Here is a 26,639-nt window from a genome sequence, read left to right on the forward strand (position 1 = left end):
CCATAAGTCTTTTATGTAATTGAGTTGTAACTATGCCTGTGATGTAGGAATTAATGGATAAAAGATGTAACAGGGCCGGGCGTGGTGGCTCACACCTGTAATCCCAGCACTTTGGGAGGCCGAGGCAGGCAGATCACGAGGTCAGGAGATTGAGACCATGCTGGCTAACATGGTGAAACCCTGTCTCTACTAAAAATACAAAAACTTAGCCGGGCGTTGTGGCAGGCGCCTGTAGTCCCAGCTACTCGGGAGGCTGAGGCAGGAGAATGGCATGAACCCAGGAGGCGGAGCTTGCAGTGAGCCGAGATCCCTCCGCTGCCCTCCAGCCTGGGCAACAGAGTGAGACTCCGTCTCAAAAGAAAAAGAAAAAAAAAAAAGATGTAACAGTTTGTTCAGTCAGCGTATCCTGAGTAACTTCCAAATGGCAGACCCCAATCCTCCAGTTGCTAAGGTCTTAAAAAATAATTAGGAAAAAAAAGACTAGGACACATTTCCTCATCGTATGATGCTCATTATTAAGTGATTCATTTACTACTAGAAAATCACAAATATTAAGACAGTGTAACCTCATGAAAATGAGTAGGTTGTATTTTCCACATATATTTTCCCTTTATGTTATATGAGCGTTTTTAAATCCTTAAGTAAGCTCATCTTCAGTGTTTATGAAGTTATATTAAAACTTAAGAATTAAAACATAACTCTTTTAATTTCTAGAAAAATCTGAAAACTGGAAGCTTCCTTAATAGGCTTGGGAAACTTTTGTTACATTTATTTATGGTTTTATGTTTGACACTTTTTCTCAACAACATAATTAAGGTAAGTTAATAAAAATGACATATTTAATGTATTTTTAATTAACATGGCATTGGAGATAATTTTTGAAACTTTCTTTTTCTTTTTTAATAAACTAATTGTTTTAGAGACGGGGTCTTGCCGTTTCCCAGGCTGGCCTTGAACACCTGGTCTCAAATGGCCCTCCCACCTTAGCCTCCCAAGTTGCCGGGACTACAAGTGTGCACCACCACACCTGGCTTCTTTGAAACTTTTAATTTTAAATAAATTCTTGCTTTATAAAGTGTATTAACGCGACTCAAGAGTTACCAGTTTTACTTCAAACAGGCTCAGTTTTAACTTTGTCTTAGTAACAAGGATTATTTTGTTGATTTTAGTCATTAATTTCTATGTACTCTTATGTCCCACCTTGAACTTACTCACCTTTTGTTATGAAACTTTTAAAAGCTTAACTTAAAAAGCATTAAACAAATAATTTCTCTAAATTTAAAATTTTTATTTTTAGTACCGTAATATACATATAGCTTTCTGTACTGTGGTACTTAAAAAAAAAAGACATGATTTTTAATTGAGTTCTGTTAATAAGTAAAGTGGCCTTACTATCTACTTTCTGCTGGAAAGAAGAGTTGAGCTCATTTTTCCCAACATTTAACTGACTTATATGCAACAGGCCTAACAGAACAACTCATTTAGTAACGTAGGCATCCATTGGTTTTATGTCCAGTAGGTGCTTTGCTAAGATTTTTACAATGCTCCAGGGGCTCTGCTTAGTTTAACATGCTTTTTAAATGTTTTTATTGGCTTTTTAATTTTTTTTCAGGGTAGGCTTTATTAAAGGTATAGTTCTTGGACCTTGATATCCCATTTGTTTTTATGCTAGAGCAAAACTACATTGATTTCTTCAGATACTTTTGCCTGTCCTAGAAGGTTAGTCTCAGGATAGGAGGCATCTGCAAAACAGGCTCCTTCTCCACAAGAGAACTGTGGTCCTTGTTCACGTCTGTTGACTATCAAAGGAAAAAAAGACTCTTCACTCAGCCAGTCACTATGTCACTATGTTCTTTTTTTTTTTTTTTTTTGGACAGGGTCTCTCACCCAGACTGGAATGCACTGGTGTGGTCATGGCTCACTGCAGCCTTGATCTCCTGGGTTTAGGTGATCCTCCCACCTCAGCCTCCTGAGTAGCTAGGACTATGTGTGTATACCACCACACCGGCTAATTTTTGTATTTTTTGTAGAGACAAGGTTTTGCTGTGTTGCCCAGGCTGGTCTTAAACTCCTAGGCTCAAGCAGTCCACCTGCCTTGGCCTCCCAAAGGATTATAGGCGTGAACCACCATGCCCAGCTGTCAGTATGTTCTTAAACTCCATACAGTCCAGTACTTATCAATAATTTATTTTTAAATTTCTAAATTTTTTTTGCTTTTTTTTTTTGAGACAGGATCTCACTGTGCCACCCAGGCTGGAGTACAGTGGCACGATCTTGGCTCACGGCAGTCTTGACCTCCTGGGCTCAAGCAATCCTTCCACTTCAGCCTGAGTAGCTGGGACTACACGTGTGTGCAACCGCCCCTGGCTAATTTTCACAATTTTTGTAGAGATGGGATCTTGTCATGTTGCCCAGGCTGGTCTCAAACACCTAGGCTCAAGGTATCCTCCCACTTCAGCCTCCCACAGTGCTAGGATTACAGACACGAGCTGCTGCACTCAGCCAAAAGCTTTTTTTGAGTTGATGAATACCCCATTTATCCTGATGGAATTATTACACACTATATGCCTGTGTCAAAATATCTCATATACTCCATAAATATATACATCTATATGCCCACAAAAATTAAAAATTAAAAAGCCTATTCAAAGCCAGGTGTGGTGGCTTATGCCTGTAATTGCAGCATTTTGGGAGGCTGAGGTGGGAGGATCGCCTGAGGCTAGGAGTTCAAAACCATCCTGGGAAACGTAGTAAAACCTAAACTCTACTAAAAAAATTTTTTTCAAAACTTATTTGAGTGGAGCAGCCAACATTTCTGGAAGAGGGGCCAAAGATACACAGTTCTTGCATTGGCCCACTCTACACATTCAGTGACCTGTTCTTGGATTAAACCGGTAAAGAGCTGCATCCCTGGACCACCATTTTTTGACTCCCCGAAGAATAACATCTGTTGAATTGCATTTGGTGTTTTGCCAGTGACCTACAACAAGAGGAAGTAGAGAAAATTTTCCTTGAAAGTCCTTGCTGTTTTTGCTTTACCCGTGGGAAAAAATTATTTTGAGTCTCAGTTCTAGGACTGTTAAGATCTCTTCTGAACAACTGTTTTGTTTTACTCTTATAAACCTGTGAGTAACATAAATATGTTGACCTCCCTGTTTGCATTTGCTGCTGGAATGCAAAAAACCAGATTTGTGGCTCATCTCTAATGAATATATTGTGTGTACTGAACTCAATTGTAGCTTCATCTTTTCTCCCTGTCTTCATTTTTCTTCTAATAAATTTTTTCACCATTTATGTTATTATATATGGATTTTTAAGCCACAAATTTAAAATAGAATTATATGAGTTAAAATTGTAATCACTAATGATGAACACTCATATTTGTCTGTCCACCCCTTCAGGGTTACAACTGTCTTGAATTGTCTTTGAGTGAATAAATCTTGGATTGATTGTATACACAGACCAAAAGCCCCAAAGCCAGACAGGCTTTGTGGGCGGTGTATCTATTTGAGGTTTCAGATCATCGTCTTGTCAGTTTTCTGGTCTGAAAACTTATGCACACTATGCCTCAGCCTTCTCCCTCTCCCTGAAACCAAAAAAATCTCATCTTTTACCTATTTTGCATATTTAACTTATGTATAAGATGTTTTTTGAATAAAGGATTATGCTAAAAAGGGGAGTGGGGTTTGGAAGGAGTTTGGAAGTCCCTGCTTTGGAATTCCTCAGTTCTGAGAACTACTGTGAACATTTACTGATTTTGTACACCCACACGCTCCTGTGAAATTGGACACTGAATATGTAAATTCAATGGGAAGTTATCAGGAAACCGTGCCTAAAGGACTAATAGCAATTTTTGTTTTCTCTTTCCCCGATAGAAAATTCTTAACCTGAAGTCAGATGAACACATATTTAAATTTCTGAAGGCAAAATTTGGGCTTGGAGCAACAAGGTATAACTGAATTGAAAGTCTATGTTTGCTATTTTCTATTGAATCAGCAGGGACTTTAAAACTTAAGTTGTCATTGTGCCTTCAACTATTAATTGCAGGCTCCCTTTGAGGAAAGATGCAATGTCATTTCTTTGTCTTATATTAAATTTATTACTTTGCTTTCCATTTGTTCCCTAGGGATTTTGATGCAAATCTCTATCTGTGTGAAGAAGCTTTTGGCCTCCTGCCTTTTAATACATTTGGAAGGCTTTCAGATACTCTGCTTTTTTATGCTTACATATTCGTTCTGTCCATCACAGTGATTGTAGCATTCGTTGTTGCCTTTCATAATCTCAGGTATGGTATATTTCAGAAATCTAATGCTCTCCTTTAATGAACTTGTTCCACGTTGCAGAAAAATTGCAAAGTTGAAAGTCAGAATATCAGACACAAGTAATAGTATTCATCTTAAAGGCGAAACATACCTCGTTTAGAGTGGACTACACTCCCAGTAGTTAGGAGACAACAGAGTAATGATCAGATTGCATGCAGTCTGGGCTTAAGTCTTGGCCTGCACACTTGGGAACAAAGTGACTCTTGAGCCAGTTACATAACCTTTTGATATGTCCATTTCCTTATCTTTAGAATGGGAAGACTAAGAGTACTTACTCTACAGGATATTTGAGAAATAAGTAAAAACAACATAAAGCACTTAAAATAGTGTCTGGTGCCTAGACTTCGGCAGGTACAAGCCATCGTGAACTGGTTTCATTATCACTGTTGACTCATAAGCCTCTGTTGTGTTTCCATTATTAGCATCCTGTGTTTTTCTCCCTTCCTCCTCTAGCTGCTTTTTTGTATTGCTCTTGAAATGTAAGAGTTAATTAATTATTGCTCATTTGTTTTCTTGCATCTTGCTTCAGGGCTCATAATGTTGGAGTGGACCATAATTATTAGTATCTACTGAAAGTTTTGAGTAATAACTGCCAATTTTAAAAAACTAAGCATATCTACCAATCTACTGAAAGAAAAAAATCAGGAGTATAAAGGCTTTTTAAAAACTTGTAAGAATATCTACCCATCAAGCTGCTAGGGGGGTTTGCATTGACTCTTCGTGTTAAACTGAAAGAAAATTAAGTGTAAGAAGTTGAAGCTGCTGTCATTTGTGAAAACTTAATGAAGCTCACGAGGAAGCCCTTTTTCTGTAGTTACCTTGCCAATTAATGTGTTGGTGAACTGTGATTCACAGCCACGAGAGAGCTGTCATTAAAATGAGTCCAGAGCAGTTGAGAGGTTTTATGATCATTAAGAATGAAACAACATTGAACCATGAAAATATTTCATTGACCATAAACTATTTTACTATCTTTGAGAAGTGTTCTTTTTCATACCTAACCCAAGATAAAATTTAGCCCTGTGAAAATAGATGGAAATTATTCTGGACAGTGTGATTTAATATCATTCCAGACATAGCAAGTGTCGACAGGACTCTGGACTGCATACAAAGCAGGAAGTTCAGTGGGCCTGCAGTATCTTCCTGAAAATGTCTGCCATGCTCTGTGTGAATCTGTGAGCCATCTCTGGAGGCTGATTGGGTATATGATCATAGATAAAAGATTTTAGAGCATCTTCATCTGCCAGATAGGGATATTAGGACTTTATTAGAGGAAAAGCACTACATGAAGGTAATTAAAGAATCATAGTACAGTCATGTCACTTAACAAGGGGGATATGTTCTGAGAAATGCATATTAGGCGATTTTATCATTGTGCGAATATCATACAGTATACTTACACAAACATAGATAGTATGGCCTACTACACACCTAGGCTATGTGGTATAACCTACTGCATCTAGGCTGCAAACCTGGACAGCAAGTTACTATGTTAAATACTGTAGGCAGTCGTAACACAATGGTAAGTATTTGTGTAACTAAATATATCTAAACATAGAATAGGTACAGTAAAAATATAAAGGCCAGGTATGGTGGGCCTGTAATCCCAGTGCTTTGGGAGGTTGAGAAGGATTGCTTAAGGCTAGGAGTTCTAGACCAGCCTGGGCAACATAGCAAGACCGCATCTCTACGGAAAAAAAAAGAAAAAGAAAAATTACCCAGGCACGATGGTGCAAACCTGTAGTGCTAACAAGTCGGGAGGCTAAGGCGGGAGGATCACTTGAGCCCAGGCGTTTGAGGTTTCAGTGAACTATATATAATTGCACCATTGCACTCTACCCTGGGTAACAGAGTGAGACCCTATCTCTATTTTTAAAAAATACTGTATAAAAGATTAAAAATTGTATACCTATATAGGGCAGTTATCATAAATGGAGCTTGCAGGACTGGAAGTTTTTCTGTGTGAGCCTGTGAGTGAATGTGAAGGCCTAGGATGTTACCATACACTATTGTAGACTTTATAAACACTGTGCACTTAGGCTACAGTAAATCTATTTAAAAAACAAAGTGTGCTATGACCTTATAATGGCTATGATGTCACTAGGCAATAGGAATTTTTCAGCTCCATTATAATCTTACGAATCCACTGTGGTATGTGCGATCTGTTGTTGGCCAAAATGTTATGTGGCACGTGACTGTCTAAATGTGAATTAACTTTTAAATAAGGGCCTTTTGTCAGTGCCAAGTATTTAAAGTATTTCTACCTTTTTAGTACTAGGAAGGATGATACTATGACTTGTTTTGTTTTGTTTTGTTTTGTTTTGTTTTTGAAATGCGTCTCACTCTTGCCTGGGCTGGAGTGCAGTGGTGCAATCTGGGCTCACTGCAACCTCTGCCTTCCGGGTTCAGGCAATTCTCCTGCCTCAGCCTCCTAAGTAGCTGGGATTACAGGCATGCACAACCACCCCTAGCTAATTTTTGTATTTTTAGTAGAAACAGGGTTTCACCATGTTGGCCAGGCTGGTGTTGAACTCCTGACCTCAAGTGATCTGCCTGCCTCAGCCTCCCAAAATGTTGGGATGACAGGCATGAGCCACTGCACCCTGCCAGATACTATGACTTTTATGTAAACATCTGCATTAGTGTGAGGGGTACATCTGAAAGGGGCATGGTGTTCCCTGCCTCAGCCTCCCAAAGTGTTGGGATGACAGGCATGAGCCACTGCACCCTGCCAGATACTATGACTTTTATGTAGACATCTGCATTAGTGTGAGGGGTACATCTGAAAGGGGCATGGTGTTCCCTGCCTCAGCCTCCCAAAGTGTTGGGATGACAGGCATGAGCCACTGCACCCTGCCAGATACTATGACTTTTATGTAGACATCTGCATCAGTGTGAGGGGTACATCTGAAAGGGGCATGGTGTTCTGTGTTCATGGAATTAATCAGAGCCTTCCAGCTTGGCTGGGCTATGGGGGAGGTACTGCAGACTTCTCTTAGGTATCTAGAGAGGATAAGAGCAGATACTCCCCTTGTCTGTTTTATTTTTATTTACTTTTCACACCTTGCCCTGTTTATGGATATTCTTATTTGGAGTATCCTTTTTGTACCAATATAGAAACCAGTGTTTGGGTTGTAATATTTACTTTTAAGTAAAGATTCCAATTGTGAATTACCAATGGTGAGAACTGCCTTAGAGTATCCTTTTAATTTTCCTATGTATTTATGGTAGGAAAAAAAGGATTTCTGGGAAATAAAAGAAGTCTCTAGTTATATAGAGAAGCATCATATGTGCCCAGTTCTATTGGGTATGTATGAAGGGATCAGTAGACCTTCATGAAAGTTTCATCTTTAACTAGTAGCCTTTACTGTTGTTTTCTTTTCCCCTCGACAACAAATTGTGCAACATCTAAAGTCACTGATCAGTCTTAACATCACTGAAGTGGAGACAGCCAGGCAGTGTGTGCTTCCCCGTGTAATGTGATGTGGAATAGAGCCGTCCTGTTTTCTGTGGGAATATGTTTCAAGTCCCTCAGTGGATGGCTGAAACCTCGGATGGTTTCAGACCCTTTCTATACTATGTTTTTTTCCCATACATATATCCCTGTGATAAAGTTTAATTTATAAATTAGTCATGGTAAGAGATTAACAATAATAATAAAATACAACAATTATAGCAACATGCCAGCATCACTTCTCTTGCACTTTGGGGCCTTAATTATGTAAGATAAGGGCTGTTTGAACACAAACAATACAGGGACATTTAAATGTATCTTACTTTATTAGTAGTTTAGTGGCTGAATGTATCTGCTTGTCTGTCTCGGGTGGGTGGGTAGACTATACAGCGTGGAAACACAGGACCAAGGGATGATGATCTGAGTCTCAGGTGGGACAGACAGGGATGGAGAGATTTCATCATGCAACACAGAATAGCATGTAATTCAAAACTATGAATGGTTTATTTCTGGAATTTTCAATTTAATATTTTCGGACAGCAGTTTCCTCGGTAACAAACCACTGAAAGTGAATCCACAGATAAGAGGGGACTACTGTGCATCATAACCCCGTGAAGTGTTCTTGCCAAAAAAATGAACTTGTGTCTAATAAACCTCTAGATCTAATTACAAGTTTACAAGAAGCATGAAACATATAACCACCACTGTGAGCCACACCTGGGAGACGGGAACAGCTTCAGGACATATGTTCTCTATTCTTCCACAAACAAATGGCCTGTTTTTTAAAAAAAGGAGATACTTTTATAGATCAAAAGATATTTAAAGATATATATTAGTGAAATGCAACATGCAGTTCTTAGATCCTGATTCAGAGAAACCTGAAAAAAGCAATTGATGCAAACAGGGAAAATAGAACATGAACTAGGTATTAGATGATGTTAAGGAATTATTGTTACTTTTATTGGGTGTAATAATTTTAATGTAGCCGTATTTGGTAAAAGTCATCTTTTGAATATCAGGAGGGATTGGTAGGTTAAAAATGTGATTTTTGAGGGGTCATAAAGGAACTGAATTCCAAGTTAATGGATGTGTTTTTTGCTTTTGCTTATTTGTAAAAATTTGAAAAATACTCATAATAACTGGTAAAACATCTTTTAAAAATCTCTTTCAATTTCAGCGATTCCAAAAAATTTGGGTTTTTTTTTTTTTGCATTCTCTTTTAATTTAAAGAATTGAAGCACTTTAAATTTTTACTTCACAGCTGCTGTGAAATTTCAGTTTTTCTCATTATTAATGCATTTTTATTGTTACACTTTAGCCTCATAAATTCAAAATTGATCAATGCGAATTCATTTCATCTTATGGAAATAATCAGTTTCTGAATACGTAGAGGCATACATTTCTTGTATCTTCTTCTTTTACAAAGATCTAACTAAAATTATGTTTCCAGCTTAAATTTTGTATGTTGCTGTTTTACTCAGTGATTCTACAGATCAACAATCCGTGGGTAAAATGGAAAAAGGCACAGTTGACCTGAAACCAGAAACTGCCTACAACTTAATACATACCATTCTGTTTGGATTCTTGGCATTGAGTACAATGAGGTATTTTTGTCTTACCTGTTTGTTTACTTTTTATTTGATCACTCTTGATGTTACTTAGCAATATAATTTGGAAAGTGACAATCATCTTCATTAATGATCATGGTTCCCATAAAATCATCCTTATATACTATATTCTCTCAGTATAAAATACTCATCATCAGTTTTTACAATTAATTACAAACACGCCTCTTATGTTTTACTCAAAGCATAGTCCTCAAAAGGCAGTGGAGTTAAACAACGAACCCTTCGGCAAATGGCATCTGCATAGTTTTAAGTAAGATTTTGCCGTCATAGACTGTAAAGCTGCCTTTATAGGTATCTCAGAATCCAGATTTATATACAACTAGTACTTCTGACTTGCGCCTGTGTCTGTTCTTGCAGAATGAAGTACCTCTGGACGTCACACATGTGCGTGTTCGCATCATTCGGCCTATGTAGCCCTGAAATATGGGAGTTACTTCTGAAGTCAGTCCATCTTTATAACCCAAAGAGGGTCAGTGTCATCCCTTTTTCCATCTCCTTTTATGACTTGCAGTATTTCTTTCATACCACTTTTTTTGTTTTTCAGTAGCTGTGAGATAAAATGGATACTGAAATTGAAGCCGAAAATACATAATTGATATATTAAGATTTTATAGGGAATTATTTTAAAATAATTTTATTTTAAAAAATTACTTTTTTCTCAGACTGTAAGTTAGATATGTTCATTATACAGAATTTGGAAATACAAAAAAACACAAAAGGGGAATTAAAATTACCAATAATCCGCTTGTCCGGAATTGTAACTGTTGTTATTATAATGTATTTTCATAAAGATAATTATTCATATATGTATGACAATTTTTCAGTAGCCTATAAATGCAGTTTTGAATTGTTCTACTCCATAAATTCACTAGGTGGCAATATGGTAGAAGCTGCAGATATCTTACAAATGATTAGAATCCTAGTATCGACTCAGTTATTCTGCATATTGGAGACTTGTGCTCCATTAAATTATATTTCTGGTATTTTTTTTTAAGGCATATATTTACAAAGCAAAACTGTAAGGCAAAAGTGTTTAAAAAAGCCGGGCACAGTGGCTCACTCCTGTAATCCTAGCTGCTCAGGAGGCTGAGACAGGAAAATCACTTGAGCCCAAGAATTCCAGGCCAGCCTAGGCAGCATAGCAAGACCCTGTCTCTCAAAAAAGAAAAGGTTCAAAATACTTATAATCTAAATAATGTCTTTCTTATATAGATATGTATAATGCGATATTCAGTACCGATATTAATACTGCTGTATCTATGCTATAAGGTAAGACTGATTTTCCTCATTCTTGTCATTCATGTATTTAGCAGAATAATTGCTTTGATTCAGTATACTTTGTGTATTATTTGGCAAATAGAGTGGTTTGTGAAGGTTATAAATACCTCCTTAGCTTCTTACTGAAGGTGACATTGGTAGGAAAATGGATCTTTTTCCCAAATAGTTTTAACAAGTAAAAACATGATAGCGAAAACTACTATAGCATTTAATAATTCTAATTAATTTTGGTTTAGACTCAATATTCAGCTGATGCAAATTCTGAAAATAAGGTGTTTTCAGACCTATTTTGAAATGAAAGTAGGAAAATTATTTTCCCATTACCTGATTTATATAGACTAAGAGATTTTTAAATGTATCTTACTTTAAGCTCCATATTTTATTAGATGCTTATCTTCATAAGAGAAGTAGACACATAAATAAACAGAGCCTAAGGCTAGGCTTTTTAAAATCTGTTCTTCAGTATCAATAGGAAGTATCTGGATTTTTCATATTCTCATTTGACTAGTTTCTGAAACAGCATGAACTGCCCTTTAATTCAGAGAATTTCTTATCAGAGACAATGATCATTGGTCAGGTTGACTGTGGCTTTTTGTCACATCTTTGACATTGGCAGTCTTGAATCATCACTAGGGCAGATAGCACAGACTGTTTTATCCATTTGAGCTTCTGCCCTCTCTTTTTAAAAAACCTAACATATTAAGTTTAGATTTTTTTTCCTTTAAATTTTACTTAAAACGATGGATTTCAAACTCTACTGTGTAGAACCCCTGATTTGGGAGGGTGGCTAAAAGCAGGGGTGATGGGGCCTCCCACAGAGAGGATCAGCTACAGCAGCTCAGCTTTGGGGTTTATTTGCTTACATTTTCATGTAGGATTTTGTGAACCAAAGGTTTCAGGCTAAAGAAAATGATGCTAAATACTATATTGTAAATATTTCAAAAAAATGTGTTCTGTCATGAGCCTATCAAAACATTTACCATTAGCAAAACTCTGTGCTAACTCCTAGATATTAAAAAACACACAAATAGATTTATGCCTCCCCTCCTCTGGGAATTTTATTGCTCTAATGCGAATAACTGAAACTTACTAAAAACATCTAGACACGGACAGTTAAGGATTAAACAGTATATGTTACTGAGGAGTCCAGTCAGTTTACCTTTACACAATGATTCTGTGGATTAAAGCACCCTCCTCACAGAAAAGATAAAGCTCATGAATGTTTTTCTCACCACTGAAGATGTACCAAACAATAACCATCTTTCATACTGCCCGTGTGCATGTAGGTTCAGTTCTTTTATGTCTCAGCTATCTATTGAAATTTTACTGATTTTTTTAAGCTATTTGAGGACTGAGGTGTTTTGTTCGTAATAAAATTGAGGAAGGACATTGTATAAGAAGTAAACTGTCCTAGGGAGCATTGATTCTTGAAGCGTGGTCCTCAGATAAACAGCATCAGCGTCTCTTGGGATCCTGTAAACATGCATGTGTTTGGGTCCCACTCCAGACCTACCGAATCAGAAGCCTGGGAGTCCAGTACAGAAATATGCATTTAATCAGCCCCCCAGTTTTAAGAACCCCCTGCTGTAGCGGTCACAGGGTTTCTCAGCAGTGGCATATTGACACTTGGGCCAGAGAATTCTTTGCCGCTGGGGGCGGGGGCGGTCCTGTGTGCTGTAGGCTGCTCTGTGGCATCTTCACCCTCTGCCCGCTCATTGAAGCACCTCTCACCTGGCTACAACCAAAAATGTCACCAGACATTGCCAAATGCCCTGGGGCTGGGGCTAGGGGCACAATGTCTCCCCTTACTCATCTTGAAAACCACTGTTATAGAAGAACCGGGACAGCTAAAGAAGCCATCATCTCCAGGAAATCCTTGCAGGTTTTCCCTGAATAAGGGAGTTAGTATCCTGAGGAATCCTCCAAAAGACTGTTGGCCTAGTCTCTCTTGATACAGGACTTTAGGAGAAATCCTAATGCATTCAGCTTTCACTGTATAAAATAGTTCAGATATTTCATCTCCACAAAACTTATATAAAATCACAGAGAAAATTAAGATGTTATGGGTATGAGGGGTTACCCTGAAACTGAATCTGTTTTCCAACTATTCCAGCTCTTACAGACTTACCTGTAAGTAATGTGAATTCATATATTTCAAAGCCTGATTTCAGTTTTACATTGCAATTGTAGTTAGAGTTTCAAAATTTCTTGTTCATACTACCAATTTTGCTGTATCTCTCTTTAGTATAAGCATATTAAAAGGGAAAAAAGCATGTACTAGCCTGCACTCCAAAGTCAAGACTTTAGTAAAATTAGGACGTTGGTCTTGATTAACTTAATTGGATTGCTGAAATCTCTACTGCTGATTGGTAAAAACGGCAGTTAGTTAATTCAGCACTTTCATATTGTTAAAGGAGTTTGCCGCAAAATTCTCACTAGCTTTTAACATTTTCAGAGTTAATAACAGTAACTTTCAAACTAGAAAAATATCTCATATTCATTGAGTTCACAGATTTCAAATATGTTTATACTGTAAGAATTAGAGCATTTCATTAAAAAGTCGGTATTCTATTGGTTATCAAATTAGTAAGGAAAAATAGATCATTGAAATATTACAAAGGCGTCATTTAATCAGTAATTTTTACTACATCTCTTCCAAAAACTAGAACCAGAAGTCCTGACACCTGATTTCCCATCACTAGCAATTTTCCTGATTCACCCACCCAGGAGACAAGATTTGAATGAGCAGTAAAAATGGCCAAAGATGAGATGACCAAAAAAACAGTGATAGGTCTCAAACACAGCCAGAGATCAATCAGGTGCTGCTTTGATTCTACTAGTGGTTCTTAAATAAAAGTATTATATTTTCTACGTCAGTGGAGCATACATACATTGTCATTGGTCTTCTATGCTAATATGTGAAGTGAATTCTACCTTTGACCTTAGAATGTGTATAGATATGATCAAGTCTTTTTAGTCAACTGTCATTTGATAAAAACAATTAAGATTTAGTTAATTGTTGAATTAAATGGACTTAAGATATTAGATAAGTGGGTAATTCAGAGAGTAATTTTTACATTTTATTTAGAAAACCTTAAGTACTCAAGTTGACCAGGAGGCACCAAGTGGTATGAATACAGCCAGATGTACCAGATATTCCTGGAGAGCCCTACATTTAAATATTCTTCTCTTTCATTGTACCAGCAATTATATTAATATATGTCAAACCATTTGACCAGATTTCTAGTACAAAAATACAATCATGCTATTATGAAATGAAAAGGGGGCTGGATTTGGAGCCAGGGTCCAGGTTGTAGCTCTGCCACTTGTGACTTGGTCAACTCAGATACCTCTCTGAGCCTCAGTTTCCACACTTCTAAATGAAAAATAAATCCCAGTGGGTGATGCTGCCTGTTGCGTCATCCGTGTCATGGGTTATTGTGAGGATAAAACAATGCCGTATTCTAAAGCATTTTTGCAGCAGTAAAATGGCTCTGTCCTCTACAGGATACATTCTACTTTTAGGGGTAAATTGCATGGTATTAGTTAATTACATATTCCTAACGGATTGTGAACTTTCTCATGGTTGGCATTCTTGTCATGTCAAAATAATGTTTTGCCAGGTATTATCATCACATACAATAGCATTTTTATTGGAGCAAGATAAGAAGCTCGTTTTTTAAAGTTGGCGATACCTCACATCCATTTCAGAAACTTCCCAGGCGCTAGTTCCCTTGTATTAGGAGGGTTGCTGCAGAGGTGAAATAGTTGTATATTCCAGTTGCTATGTTTATTTAGTTCACACATTATATGCAGTTTATCTTTTTTTCATTTAATCTTAGTGATAGTTGTGGGTGTAGGGGTGGATTTTGTTTTTGTTTTGTTTTGTTTTTAATTTCAGTTCTGGCCAGGAATGATGGATGAACTCTCCGAGTTGAGAGAATTCTATGATCCAGATACAGTGGAGCTGATGAACTGGATTAAGTAAGAGGATTTTTTTTAACTTTTAAAATTTTAAGTGCCTTTTAAGGGTCACTATAGACCACATTTCGTTTTGGGGGTTTTTTGTTTGTTTCTGAATCTAATTACGAAGAAACATTCGTCCTTACTAAATTTTTCTTTAAAACTCCGTATTTGAAAATAATGTCTTTCTATTTAAGAAATATTCTCTCCAGCTATATCTCATGAAGAAAGGAAAATACCCATTTGGAGAGGAAAACCGATTCAATAAATAAATTTCAAATCACTGACAGAAATGGCAATAAAAGTTTATAATATCTGTTGAAACTTAAAATTTGATGTCTTTGCCAATTTTATCTTTATTATTTTCATTTTAATACCATTCTGATTTTCCACTAACGGTGACACTTGAAAGTATTCTTTCTGGCCGGGCGCAATGGCTCACGCCTGTAATCCCAGCACTTTGGGAGGCTGAGGTGGGCTGATCACCCGAGGTCAGGAGTTCAAGACTAGCCTGGCCAACATGATGAAACCCCGTCTGTCTCTACTAAAAATACAAAAATTAGCCAGGCATGGTGGCAGGTGCCTCCTAGCTACTCAGGAGGCTGAGGCAGGAAAATCACTTGAACTCGGGAGGTAGAGGTTGCAGTGAGCCAAGATCGCGCTACTACACTTCATCCTGGGCGACAGAGCAAGACTCTCTCAAAAAAAAAAAAAAAAAAAAGAAAGAAAATATTCTTTCCTCGTTTTTTAAATTATACTGTAAACTCCAGTTAAGTAGAGGCTCATGACAGCTCAGTGCAGATTTCATGTTAACTCATCATATTGCCAAAGCCTAGGACCAGAGAAAATTTTAGATACAAAACCTGGAACTTTCCGTCTTGAATATCATAATGCTTTAGTGTCCTATTGGCTCTTATTTCTGCCTGCACTTTGTTGTTTTGCCTCAGCATTCAGCATCAGAATGAAATTTGTGTATTTCAAAGCTTTATTAACAAAACCTGCCTCCCACCAGCAAAAATAAACTTTTCTACCCAGAGCACCATTCCTATGCCCTGGAACACTGTATTTCCCTACTTTTAACCAGAAAGCAGCAGTGTAATTATTCACGTGTAAATAGAGGCTGCGCATCACATGTGGTGCCTTCTGAAAGCATTGGCTGGATTGTCTGCGTCCCATGGCTAATGCTTACTCACTAGTACAGGTCAGCCCTGCGTGTCTGCAGAGATGGTCAGTGCTTGACAGCTGAGGCCTCCCTAGGGCAACGCATGGATCTCATAGAGATTTGTCTGAAACATACACATGGCTTTGGTCCTAATGTCGGACTGGGTTTGACTAGATGCAGTGAGTATAATTTTTCACGTATTTCTAGTGTTGAGAGCACTAAGCCGTGCTTTGTCTTTATTTAATTTTAAATCTTGCCAGACGATTACAGAGTAAATAATTCCTTCATTATTTATTATGTACAAGGAAAGAGAGTTATTCGTGTAAAGGAAAGCTAATTACTTTTGCATTAACTATAGTCAGCTGGAAATTTATGATGTACATCTGAAGTTGAGGCTGATATTTTCTATTTTCAGGACTATGCTGTTGAAATTAATGCTGAGGACCCCTGCTTTCTGGTAGCATGCTGAAGGTGGTGGGTCTTCCGGATCTCCTTAGATTAGCACCATAAACACCCCAGTCTTTCAGGAATTAATTATAAAGTCATTAAAAATGTATTCTAGCAGAGCCCCAGGTTATCTTCGGCAGTCTCAGACTAGATATATTTATTTGTAGTGCCTTTATTTTTATGCTTTTCCCCACAGAAAATTAAAATAACATTTCTGGCTCTGAAAAACTGGATGAGAGATGATTCCAGGTGTAAAGAAGAGAATACAAGTGTCCTATTTCCCTCGTTTGGGAGGTGATGTTCACTCCTCAGACCCTCCTTTTGCTAACAGCTCGTCTCCCTGTAGTGCTTTTGTAGTAGACATATTCCTTTGGCTTTTTTTTTTTTTTTTTAATTCTCAGCAACTGAAGGATTTGCCTTGTTCCAAAAAATTTGTTCTATTGTGATCTAGTCTCAGCTTTTTCCCCTAAAATTCTTCAAATCTAAATAATATTTTTGTAAAACTAGCTGCTTGGTATGTTTGCAAAATAAGCATAAGTGGTGATGAATGTATGCCAAAATAGGGTCTATGTAGACATCAAATATGTTTGTTTAAATCAACACTCAAATCCACACTGGCCTGTAGGTGTGGATTCCAAACGCAAGTGACTGCCTTAATATTCTTTTAATCTGCCCTGATTTCTTCTGTTTTTGAAACGTAAAATATGACCTTCAAGTTTCACCTCACTGCTTTGATTAGTCACACGGTATCCATGTTATTAGCAAGTATGAGTTGTGCTGGAGAAAAGGCTGCAGCCTAAGGACTCTTTCAGACGCATGGGCTGTGTCTGAAAGAGTCCCAAGACGCCTGGCAGAGAACCAGCACTGTCCCTGAGGGCTGCCTCTGTCCTCCCCAGCCTGTCTTCCTGTCTGCCCTGTTCCCAGACAGTCAAAGCAGACACACTCAAATGTCTTGTCTTCTGCCCATGCAGTCATCACGGCATCTATCGGACAGGGGCACAGCCTCCATTAGGGGAGGGATGGCTGTCCTTGGGATGAATCACAACTAGAGAAATAGTGGCCTGTGGAAACCCTGGGGACACCTCAAGTGACCCTCCATTTTGGCACAGGGCACCCCTTACGTGACGTGTTGAAAAGAAGCTTATCCGTCCTCTTCATCACTCACACACCTGGAAGTGTCCCGCCCCGTGTCCTTGCTGCTGGAGTAAGCCACACCCCACATGAGGCATCACGTGCTCCTGGACACAGGGCTTCCGCTCGGAGATTCAGGCTTTCCAAGTATTCTCAGAGGGCTTCTCTGCTTTAAGGGTAAATTGAAAGATGTGGTTGCCTCAGTGGGAGTTGGTTCTTTTCTTTTTTATAGGCTGAAGAGATATCCTCAAGGGAAAATAAAGGGCCTTACCTGAGGGTGACACTTAACATGAGAAGGGTCATACTCAAGGGATTGGATTCCTGTGAAGACTCTTAAAGCCTTAACTAATTTATAAAGTTATTTCACATCTGAAGTTGTGCACTTATTAATATAGTTCAGCAGATGTTCATCGAGCCCCAGCTGTGTATGGGCACCGTGTGAAGTGTGTGGATGCAGGTGGCGCTCCACTGCAGCTGCCTTTCACTGGAGTAACCGCTGGGCCTCGCCTCAGCACAATTGCCCTCATTCTTTTCTCCGGAATTCTCACCCTCGACTCCATTTTAAGATCTTCAGTGGCTTAGCAAGTTCAGTGGGAAAGTTTTTTTTAGAATTCTAATTTTTAGTAATAGAAAATGTTTTATGCTTTCCTATCTTTAGCTCCAAAAAGGAGTAGAGATTGAAGCTTCAGTATGAAACCAACAGTGTTTAGGGATTAAGTTGCTCTTTTTTACAAGGATGGTGTGACATTTGACATGTTGTTAAAGTCAGGGCCCCAGGCTGCGGTAGCCCCAGCCGCCTTCCCTAAGAGCTGGGAGGCATGTCCAGCCTTCCACACCCCAGCCTTTGTGCATTCACCTGCCTGCTGCTCTCCACACTACACTGATGCATTGCATGCCTTGTTTTCAAGCAGATTTAAATGCATATATTCATATTTACCCTTCTCTGCTGATAAGGTTTCCTGGATACAAAGATTAAAAACTTGGATTTTTTTTTTTTTTGCCTTCTGGTTTCTCTTTCAGCAAAAGTCAGGTGGTAGTTTTAAAGGTTTTCTGTGCAATTAGAAAGCACATTTACCTCAGCAAGGCTGAATGTAACCACAATCTGTGGTTTCTACCTTGTTCCTTTGTGTCCTTGAATGTTTCATTTTTCGTTCCTGAAAATTTTCTTCTGACATTTTGCAAATAAGATAGGCATATCTATATATTTGCATATTTTGAGGGATGACATTTTAGCTACTTCACTTTAGGAGATTTTCACTGGAAATAGTCTCTTTCCAGTAATGAAACCCGTGTGTGCAGTATTTTCTCAATGGGTCTGAAAAAATGGACCAACTTTCTTTCACATTTAACCAAAGCAGAAAGTTCGTGTATATTTTAAATATGATGTAGGCTAAGTTCAGACCTTAAATGCCTATAAGCCTCTTTTCTATTTAATGAATCATTTTGTAGTATTTGCATAATTCTATAAATTTTTGAAGTGTAGATAAAGCAAATGTTCACACATTATATTATAATGCTCAGTTTCCCCATTAGTTCAACAGCAATTAACTTGTTGAAGCTTAGAGCTTCAAAAATAAATGAGATTATTTGTTCAAAATGCCATCAGGTCTTCCTGGAATGACATTTAAATTATATAATGTAAATCCATTTGACCTGTGAGTCCTTGTCATTATTTAGTGACATTTCTTACAGAACAAATTGTGTGCAGGTTGGGCAGCCTGCTATGGAGCTTGGCAGAGAGCTATAAAAACAAATTATCCTTTCATTTTATACATCATTTGTTCAAACATTTGTAAAAATTGCTTTGTTTTTCTATAATAGAGAAATGTCATTCAGTGGTTAAAAGCACATTAGCTATTTTAGATACAGACCACAGACTGTATCAGGCAAGAGTGTCTGTGAAGGAAGAGCACCCAGCATTATGTCCATCACTGTGCATGTTTTCAGCTAAGGACAACGGATCCCTTCTCCCTTTGCCTGCTAAATTTACCACAAAATAGAAAGGACAGTGAATATAAGTATCTTTTTAAGTTTAGAAATGTGTGATTGTTTGTTTCTCATTTTGTTCCACTTTGCTTGTAGCTTTTCCTTTGGCATTTGCCTTACGGGTAGAGTGAAGTATTGGAAGTAGCAGTGATATTTCCCAGGTTTACCACGGAGCTGGCGTATGAGACAAGGCCACATGGCATGGAGGGAAGACGCATCATCCCTACTGTCCTCAGAAGTCAGTCATTTTCAAATAAGTGTTATTTTTGGTTTTATTTTATTTATTTTTTGAGATGGAATCTCTGTCGCCCAGGCTGTAGTGCAGTGGCGTGATCTCGGCTCACTGCAACCTTCACCTCGTGGGTTCAAGCGATTCTCCTGCCTCAGCCTCCCAGGTAGTGGGACTACAGGCAGGCGCCACCACACCTGGCTAATTTGTGTATTTTTGGTAGAGATGGGGTTTCACCATGTTGGCCAGGCTGGTCTCGAACTCCTGACCTCAAGCAATCTACCCACCTCAGCCTCCCAAAGTGTTGAGATTACAGGCGTGAGCCGGAAGTATTATTTTTAATTCATCTTATAGGCATGAGGATATTTGTATTTTACTGCTTTAAAATAAAGCCAAGTCCTCAGTGAAAGAGTATGTTAACAATCCAGATGATTGTGGCACTAACACATTAAATAGATCACACTTCTTTTAAACTTTCTGACTTTTTGCTAATAAGGCCAGACATTAAGACAGTCACAACTTAATGAGCTTCATTCCATTTTTTCTTTCATTCCCCTGAGCAGCCATGTGTCACTCGCTCTGCTGGTGATGGCCCTGCTGCTGCCTTGGGGCTGCACCTGCTAGGGACCAGGGGTGGGAGCCACTCAAGAACTCTTAGAGCCTCCTGAAGAGAGAGCATCTTCAGTGACTGCTGTTTCATTTCCAACTTAGCTGAAGGCTTGCAGTAAGCATTAGTAAATACGTGATACACTAGGCTCACTACAGCACTGGGTTATTTTGAAGTGTTTGTCTGTAATGGGAGCTGTTAAGTAAGCTTTTTTCTTTTTTTTTGAGTTGGAGTTTTGCTCTGTTGCCCAGGCTGGAGTGCAGTGGCACGATCTTGGCTCACTGGAACTTATGCCTCCCGGGTTCAAGGAGGATTCTCCCTCCTCAGCCTCCTGAGTAGCTGGCATTACAGGCACCCACCACCACGCCTGGCTAAGTTTTGTATTTTTAGTAGAGACAAGTTTCACCATATTGGCCAGGCTGGTCTCAGGCTCCTAACCTCAAGTGATCTCCCCACCTGGCCGTCCAAAGTGCTGGGATTACAGTCATGAGCCACCACACCTGGTCTAAGTAAGCTTCTTGAAGACAGGTTGTCATACCGTGTTTGCCAGCCCAGCACATAATAGACCCTCAGCAATATCTTTTGAATAAAGAACGTTATAACTCCCTAGAGGGCAGTTTAGGACTTTGGGCATTTAAGCCTTTGTGAACTCTGTAATTCATCCAAGGGCTATGATTATACTCCAGGAGGCAGGCTGAAACCTTGATCATTAGCTGTGGCTGGATAACAAGGCCTGTCATCTCTGCTGTAATTATAAACTGCATGCTACATATAGCTTTGTGCATCTTCTTGGGGCTGAAGCTGCACAGAGATTCCTATTATACATTCAAAACGGTGATGGTGAGACAGTCTTGTGATTGGAATGGATGTTGGAAGCTCAGCTGCCGGGTTCGTCTTTTGTGTAGAAGGCCAGCTTGGCACTGTTCAGGCAGTGAGACTACAAACCAGGATCATTCGCCCCTGATAGCTCTCGCCTCCACCTCCTGCTCTGCCAGGCGTGGAAACCAGACTCATCATGTTCTCTCTGCATCCTAAATCTGTCTAGTTCAGAGGACCAAAGACAGCCACTTTTTGGCATGGATGTGTCAAGTGATCGTATCGTTGATTGCTGTGGAATGGCTCATGCCAGTTGAGAGTATTCAAAGGAAAGAAGCCTGGCTTGGAAAAATGGTGGCACTTCAAAAAACTAATATTTGTTCATACTTGTTTCCTTTAGCAATTACACTCTAGGTGAGGGTAGCACAGTACACAAGGCCCAGAGTAAGTGTTTAGTAAGTGTCAGTTGAATTAAACTGAATTTCAGTAAAACCTTTCACTAAGGAATTCTGTGCACCTTCGCGTTTTCATTGAAACCCTCTTATTCCTCTGACCATGTGGGACAGAATGTGAGAGAGTCCCTGTAAATTGTTGGTACGGGGAACAGAGCTAACATCTATTTGTTCTTGTTCCTGGGTCTGTCAGAATGACAAGCTCTCAAGTGCAGCCAAGCTCATGTGAAACTTTTTTCCTGCTGGAATCTGCATTCTAGACTCTGGCATGGGAGAGGGGATGCATATTATGTGTCATTATGTATGCTCATTGTCATTCCAGCCACTTTTTTTCCTCACTTAAGAACGCTTATTGGAATGCAAGTGAATGAGAGTGTCATTGTTAGAAAGAAAATCTTGAATTTTTCAAAAGTAAACTATTTGTAAATGTCACAACTTGAATTGTGGGATGTCTTGCTTGTAGACATCCAAGGCCTCTGTTGGATGGCATTCACGCTGGAGTCTTAGCGCTGAGTTGGAATAAATAAAACATCCTGGTGGGATGTATGAATGTGATGAGGCTTCTCTTAGAAACCGCAGCACCAGAGCTAGTTGCGTGCCCTGCTCCAAAACCATGGAGAACAGCCTGCCATGGCTTTTTCTGCAGAGGATGTTGAATTTTAATGATTTTAAATAAACTCCTCATAACCATCTTCCTCATTTTAGTTCAGTCCAGCAGGCACAGACTCCTCTCAATGCAAGAAGGATAAACGCAGCCCGCAGTGTCCTCAGTGGGCCTCTGTGGGAAATTCTGCACTCAGGAGAATCCCCAGAAGAGAGCTCTTAGGGCCTCCTGAGAAATTAACTCCTTGACCGCTTACAAGTGACTCTCAGGTTTCAAAAAAAAAAAAAAAGGAGGAAAGGAATTAAATCAGCTACTAAGATTCCTTTTTTCCAGGGAGGAAAAAGGAAAAATGCTTTTCCTATATTCTGGGAGTCTTTTCTTGGTCCCTAGTCCCTGCCCCTCACACCCCTGGAAGACAGAAAATCGTAGCGTGGTGGGAACTGGAAAGTGAGTTTGTGCCTTAGTATTAGGGTGCCCCGTGTTCCTTAAACTGCATATAGTTTCTCATAATCGGGACCAAAGGTATATGTAAAATAATTGCGTTTTCACATCAGAAGAATTTGTGTATCCCCCATATTAAGTAATAAGATATTGGCTATTTCAGAATCTTGTTTCCATGTTTTGTTGTTGTTGTTGTTGTTAATTCTGTTTTTATTTATGGTGGTATCTGTGATTTTTTTCCTTATTGCTTTTTTAAGCAAAAACCCTTGGAACTGACTCATGATCACCTGCAGTTTCTGGCTTGATGATTTGTTACATGTTGCTCTAGGTAGCTCTTTTGTTAAGTTCAATATGCAAAGCAGTGGCAGTCTTTTAGGTTATTTTTGTTAGACTCTGCCCCTCTGGAACAATAGCAGGAGAGGATTGTGGGTCTTGGCCTAGAAGCCTGGACTCAAGAGCTACACTGCCTGCCTTCTAAGACAATTCCTTATAAAAGTAAACCTAGCAAAACAGTAAGTTTCCCTACCGTTATTCTGGTGAACAGTCAAAATCAGATACAAAACATTGTTGTAAAAAATATGGGGCTGGTGCAAAAGTAATTGAGGTTTTTGCCATTGAAAGTAATGGCAAAAACCGCAATTACTTTTGCACTCAATAGTTTGAGTACAAATCAAAACCGAAGCAAACTCCCGTTTTTTTTCCCTGACTCGTAACACTTGGTAACATAGCTGGATTCTTCTGAAAAAGTTTGATATTGTCTTCTTTGTTGTCTTTAAGGACCTCTTAACAGTGGGGTTAATTCAGACTCTAAAATCTTTCAGCTCTAACACTCCAAGAAAGGCTGTGTTTGCGGGAAGCATGCAGTTGCTGGCCGGAGTCAAGCTGTGCACGGGAAGGACCTTAACCAACCACCCGCACTATGAAGACAGCAGCCTGAGAGAGCGGACCAGAGCGGTGAGGCTCCCCAGTGCCTCCCCTCGCTTCTTGTGGGCCAGCTATGGGCTGCGTGTCCCTATGTATGGTAAAGATGGGGCTGAATGCTGCACCCTCCAGCATTAGGTTAGGAGGATGTATTAGTCTGTTTTCACGCTACTGATAAAGGCATACCTGACACTGGGCAATTTACAGAAGAAAGAGAGGTTTAATGGACTTACAGTTCCACATGGCTGGGGAGGCCTCACAATCATGGCAGAAGGCAAGGAAGAGCAAGTCATGTCATACATGGATGGCAGCAAGCAAAAAGAGAGCTTGTGCAGGGAAACTCCCCCTTATAAAACCATCAGATCTCATGACATGTATTCACTACCACAAGAACAGCATGGGAAAGACTTGCCCCCATGATTCAGTTACCTCCCACCAGGTCCCTACCACATCATGTGGGAATTCAAGATGTGACTTGGGTGGGGACACAGCCAAACCATATCAGAGGGGAAATCAGAACGTAAGTGCACAGGGCTCGCATCTCCTGGTTCAGGACCTCTGCCTGCCCATATCCACTAAGAACGTGCCATTAGGCCACAGGTCCTCCCCAGGTCGGGACCTCTGCCTGCCCATATCCACTAAGGACGTGACGTTAGGCCACAGGTCCTCCCCAGGGAAGAACCGAGAAGACACACGCCTTGAGATGTGCAGAAGAGCGCATTTGGGAGCAAAGCTTTTGGATTAGGGAGGGGAAGGAAAAGGAGTTGAGGCATACTGGTCACGTTTCTTATGGACCATTCTGAAGTCTGGGGTTTTTGTTTTTTAATAGATAATAATACAGTCTCATAGTTCAAAATTCAGAACATACAAAAGGAAATATGGTGAAAAGTGCCTCTCCCATTATTGCAGTTCTTAGTTCCCCTCCTAGGAGGCAGATAATGTTAGCAGTTTCTTGTGTCTCCTTCCACAGGTATTTCACGCATATACAAATATGCGGGGAGGGTGGTGCCCCTTTCTCCATTTTTACAAAAGAAGTGGCATTCTACATTCTGCTTCTTCGGCATTTAATGTGTTTTGGAAAACATTCTATATTCAGTATATTAACAGCTTCCTTCTTATTTTTAAAGCTGCTTAATATTTTACATGGATGTGGCATATTTTATTTAGCCATTTCTGCTGTTTCCCTGTCTTTTGTGATTATATGAACAATGCTGCAGATAAACTTGTCTGCACATCACTCTTTCCAGGCATGGTGTCTGTCTGTACAGCAGATTCTTGGATGGGGAAGTGCTGGGTCAGGGTTGTTGGCATCTGTAATGTAGATCGAGAGATGTTATCAAGTCCTCTCTCTACAGGTTGTATCTGTTTACATTCAAGTCAGCAGTGCAGGAAGGTGCCTGTGTCCCTTCATCCTCACCAATCAGGTTTCAAACTCATAAATGTTTCCTAATGTCACTTTTTTCATGTTGGCGGTTGAAAAGTTGTTGAAAAAGTCTTGTTTTGAGGTGAGATTTGACTAGCCTAAAAGCAGATGATTTTTACTAATCTCCTGTCTTGTATAAGAATCATTTGAATTTAGACTTCTGCTAAAATAGGAATTTTTTGATGGGCTGAAGTGTTCCAGATAATTCCAAATTAACTAGGAGGATGCAGGAAAGGGGCTCCCTGGCTTTCCAGGCACCAGGTTCATCAGGGGTGGCCTCTACTGCTTGGACTGGAGACTGCAGAAAAGACAGGTCGAGTGCACAGAGCGTCCTGGGCATCTCCTTACCTGTCTCAGTACTAGGGTTAGGCCCCACACACTGACATCCTGAAGGCCCTACGGCTCTTCATCAGGACCCTGGAATCCTTGGAATGCCTTCAGCCCGAGACCTTGTGCTGGACTGTAGGACAACACAGTTGTCACAGTAACAGCATCCTACCTCCCTACCATTTCACCCATCCATGTGGACACATCAAGTTAGACCCTCAAGCCCAAATCAGAAATCTAGCACTCGAAATCAGGGCGCAACAAAGGAGGCAGTGCCTCTCTTCATGAACCCCCACATTCAACACCTCACACAGCCTGTTTCCATTCCAGCCTCAGAATCTGGGACGCTCAGTTTGCATCCATCCACTGAGGGTGTGTGGCACTGGTATGAACGTGAAGGGGGCCTCCTGTGGCGTTGCCCACGGTGTGCTGCAAGTGGCTCTCACCCCTAGGATGGACGAGAGGGAGAGGAGCAGTGGGGTCTCTCAATTAGCTGAGATGCAGAGTAGCAGGTAAAGCAGCCAATGCTGCCCCAGCCTAGGAGCAGAGACCCTACAGGGATCCTTCTCCCCACCTACCAGTTTCAGAAGCTGGGGCTCTGCCTTATTGGGACGTGTGTCCCTCAGACTGTCCCATCACCCTTAATGGGCCATTTTAGTCTGGGGTTCCCCTTTTTAAAGGTAGAGACTGTGTCTTATTTACTCAGCCCTGTCATTTACCTTGGGAAAGCAGTCTTAGAATTGGTGCCTACTGATGAATATAGTCCTGACTTGAAGTAATACATTCTGAATCCAGATGTGTTCTTCGTGGCTCACTCTCTTCCCAAGGCCGAGCACTCACAGCGTTCTGGGAACTTCCACGCACACGCTTCATGCCTACAAATGAGCGAGTGCAGCGTGGCCTGGGCTGGAGAGAGCACCTTGGGTGTTAGGTCTTAGACTCAGCCCTGTGGAAGGTTACATCACATAGTTAACTCCCTGGCAGTCAAGTAGCATTTGCCACATTGCATTTTTATGTCTTTTTGAAGGTTTATCAGATATATGCCAAGAGGGCGCCAGAGGAAGTGCATGCCCTCCTAAGGTCCTTCGGCACCGACTACGTAATCCTGGAAGACAGCATCTGCTACGAGCGGAGGCACCGCCGGGGCTGCCGACTCCGGGACCTGCTGGACATTGCCAACGGCCACGTGAGCATGCTGCCTCTCCTTGTGTGGGGGTCTCCTGGAGGGGCGGGACTCTGATTTGAATCCTAAGAATGTGAATCTTTTTATCCTTAATGTCTAGTTGAATTACGCTACGAATCAAGTATTTGCTTTTTCTCTTGCTTCCTACAGAAGCCCTCTCTTGGCACTTTAGTGACTGCCACCGGGGCTGGGCAAGGGAGAGGGGAGCCCTGGGTCCCCAGTGTCACACCAAACAGAGCAGTTCTGCCTTCAGCTCATTTGTATG

The 26,639-nt window shown here is 40.0% G+C and overlaps 1 protein-coding gene across 3 annotated transcripts in view; it reads left to right on the forward strand.

Moving 5' to 3' along the window:
* The window catches only part of DPY19L3 (dpy-19 like C-mannosyltransferase 3), an 81,026-nt gene that overhangs the window by 49,341 nt on the left and 5,046 nt on the right, over positions 1–26,639 (forward strand). For all 3 annotated transcript variants that reach the window (XM_004060447.5, XM_063701207.1, XM_055368884.2), the window contains exons 10-18: positions 715–816; positions 3,876–3,949; positions 4,127–4,285; positions 9,258–9,380; positions 9,762–9,873; positions 10,617–10,673; positions 14,584–14,666; positions 23,342–23,474; positions 26,219–26,377. In XM_004060447.5, the coding sequence (XP_004060495.2) occupies positions 715–816; positions 3,876–3,949; positions 4,127–4,285; positions 9,258–9,380; positions 9,762–9,873; positions 10,617–10,673; positions 14,584–14,666; positions 23,342–23,474; positions 26,219–26,377 (1,002 nt within the window). The remainder of the gene's footprint in view (positions 1–714; positions 817–3,875; positions 3,950–4,126; positions 4,286–9,257; positions 9,381–9,761; positions 9,874–10,616; positions 10,674–14,583; positions 14,667–23,341; positions 23,475–26,218; positions 26,378–26,639) is intronic.

The sequence above is a fragment of the Gorilla gorilla genome, chromosome 20, assembly GCF_029281585.2.
Source record: "Gorilla gorilla gorilla isolate KB3781 chromosome 20, NHGRI_mGorGor1-v2.1_pri, whole genome shotgun sequence".
Taxonomy (NCBI): domain Eukaryota; kingdom Metazoa; phylum Chordata; class Mammalia; order Primates; family Hominidae; genus Gorilla; species Gorilla gorilla.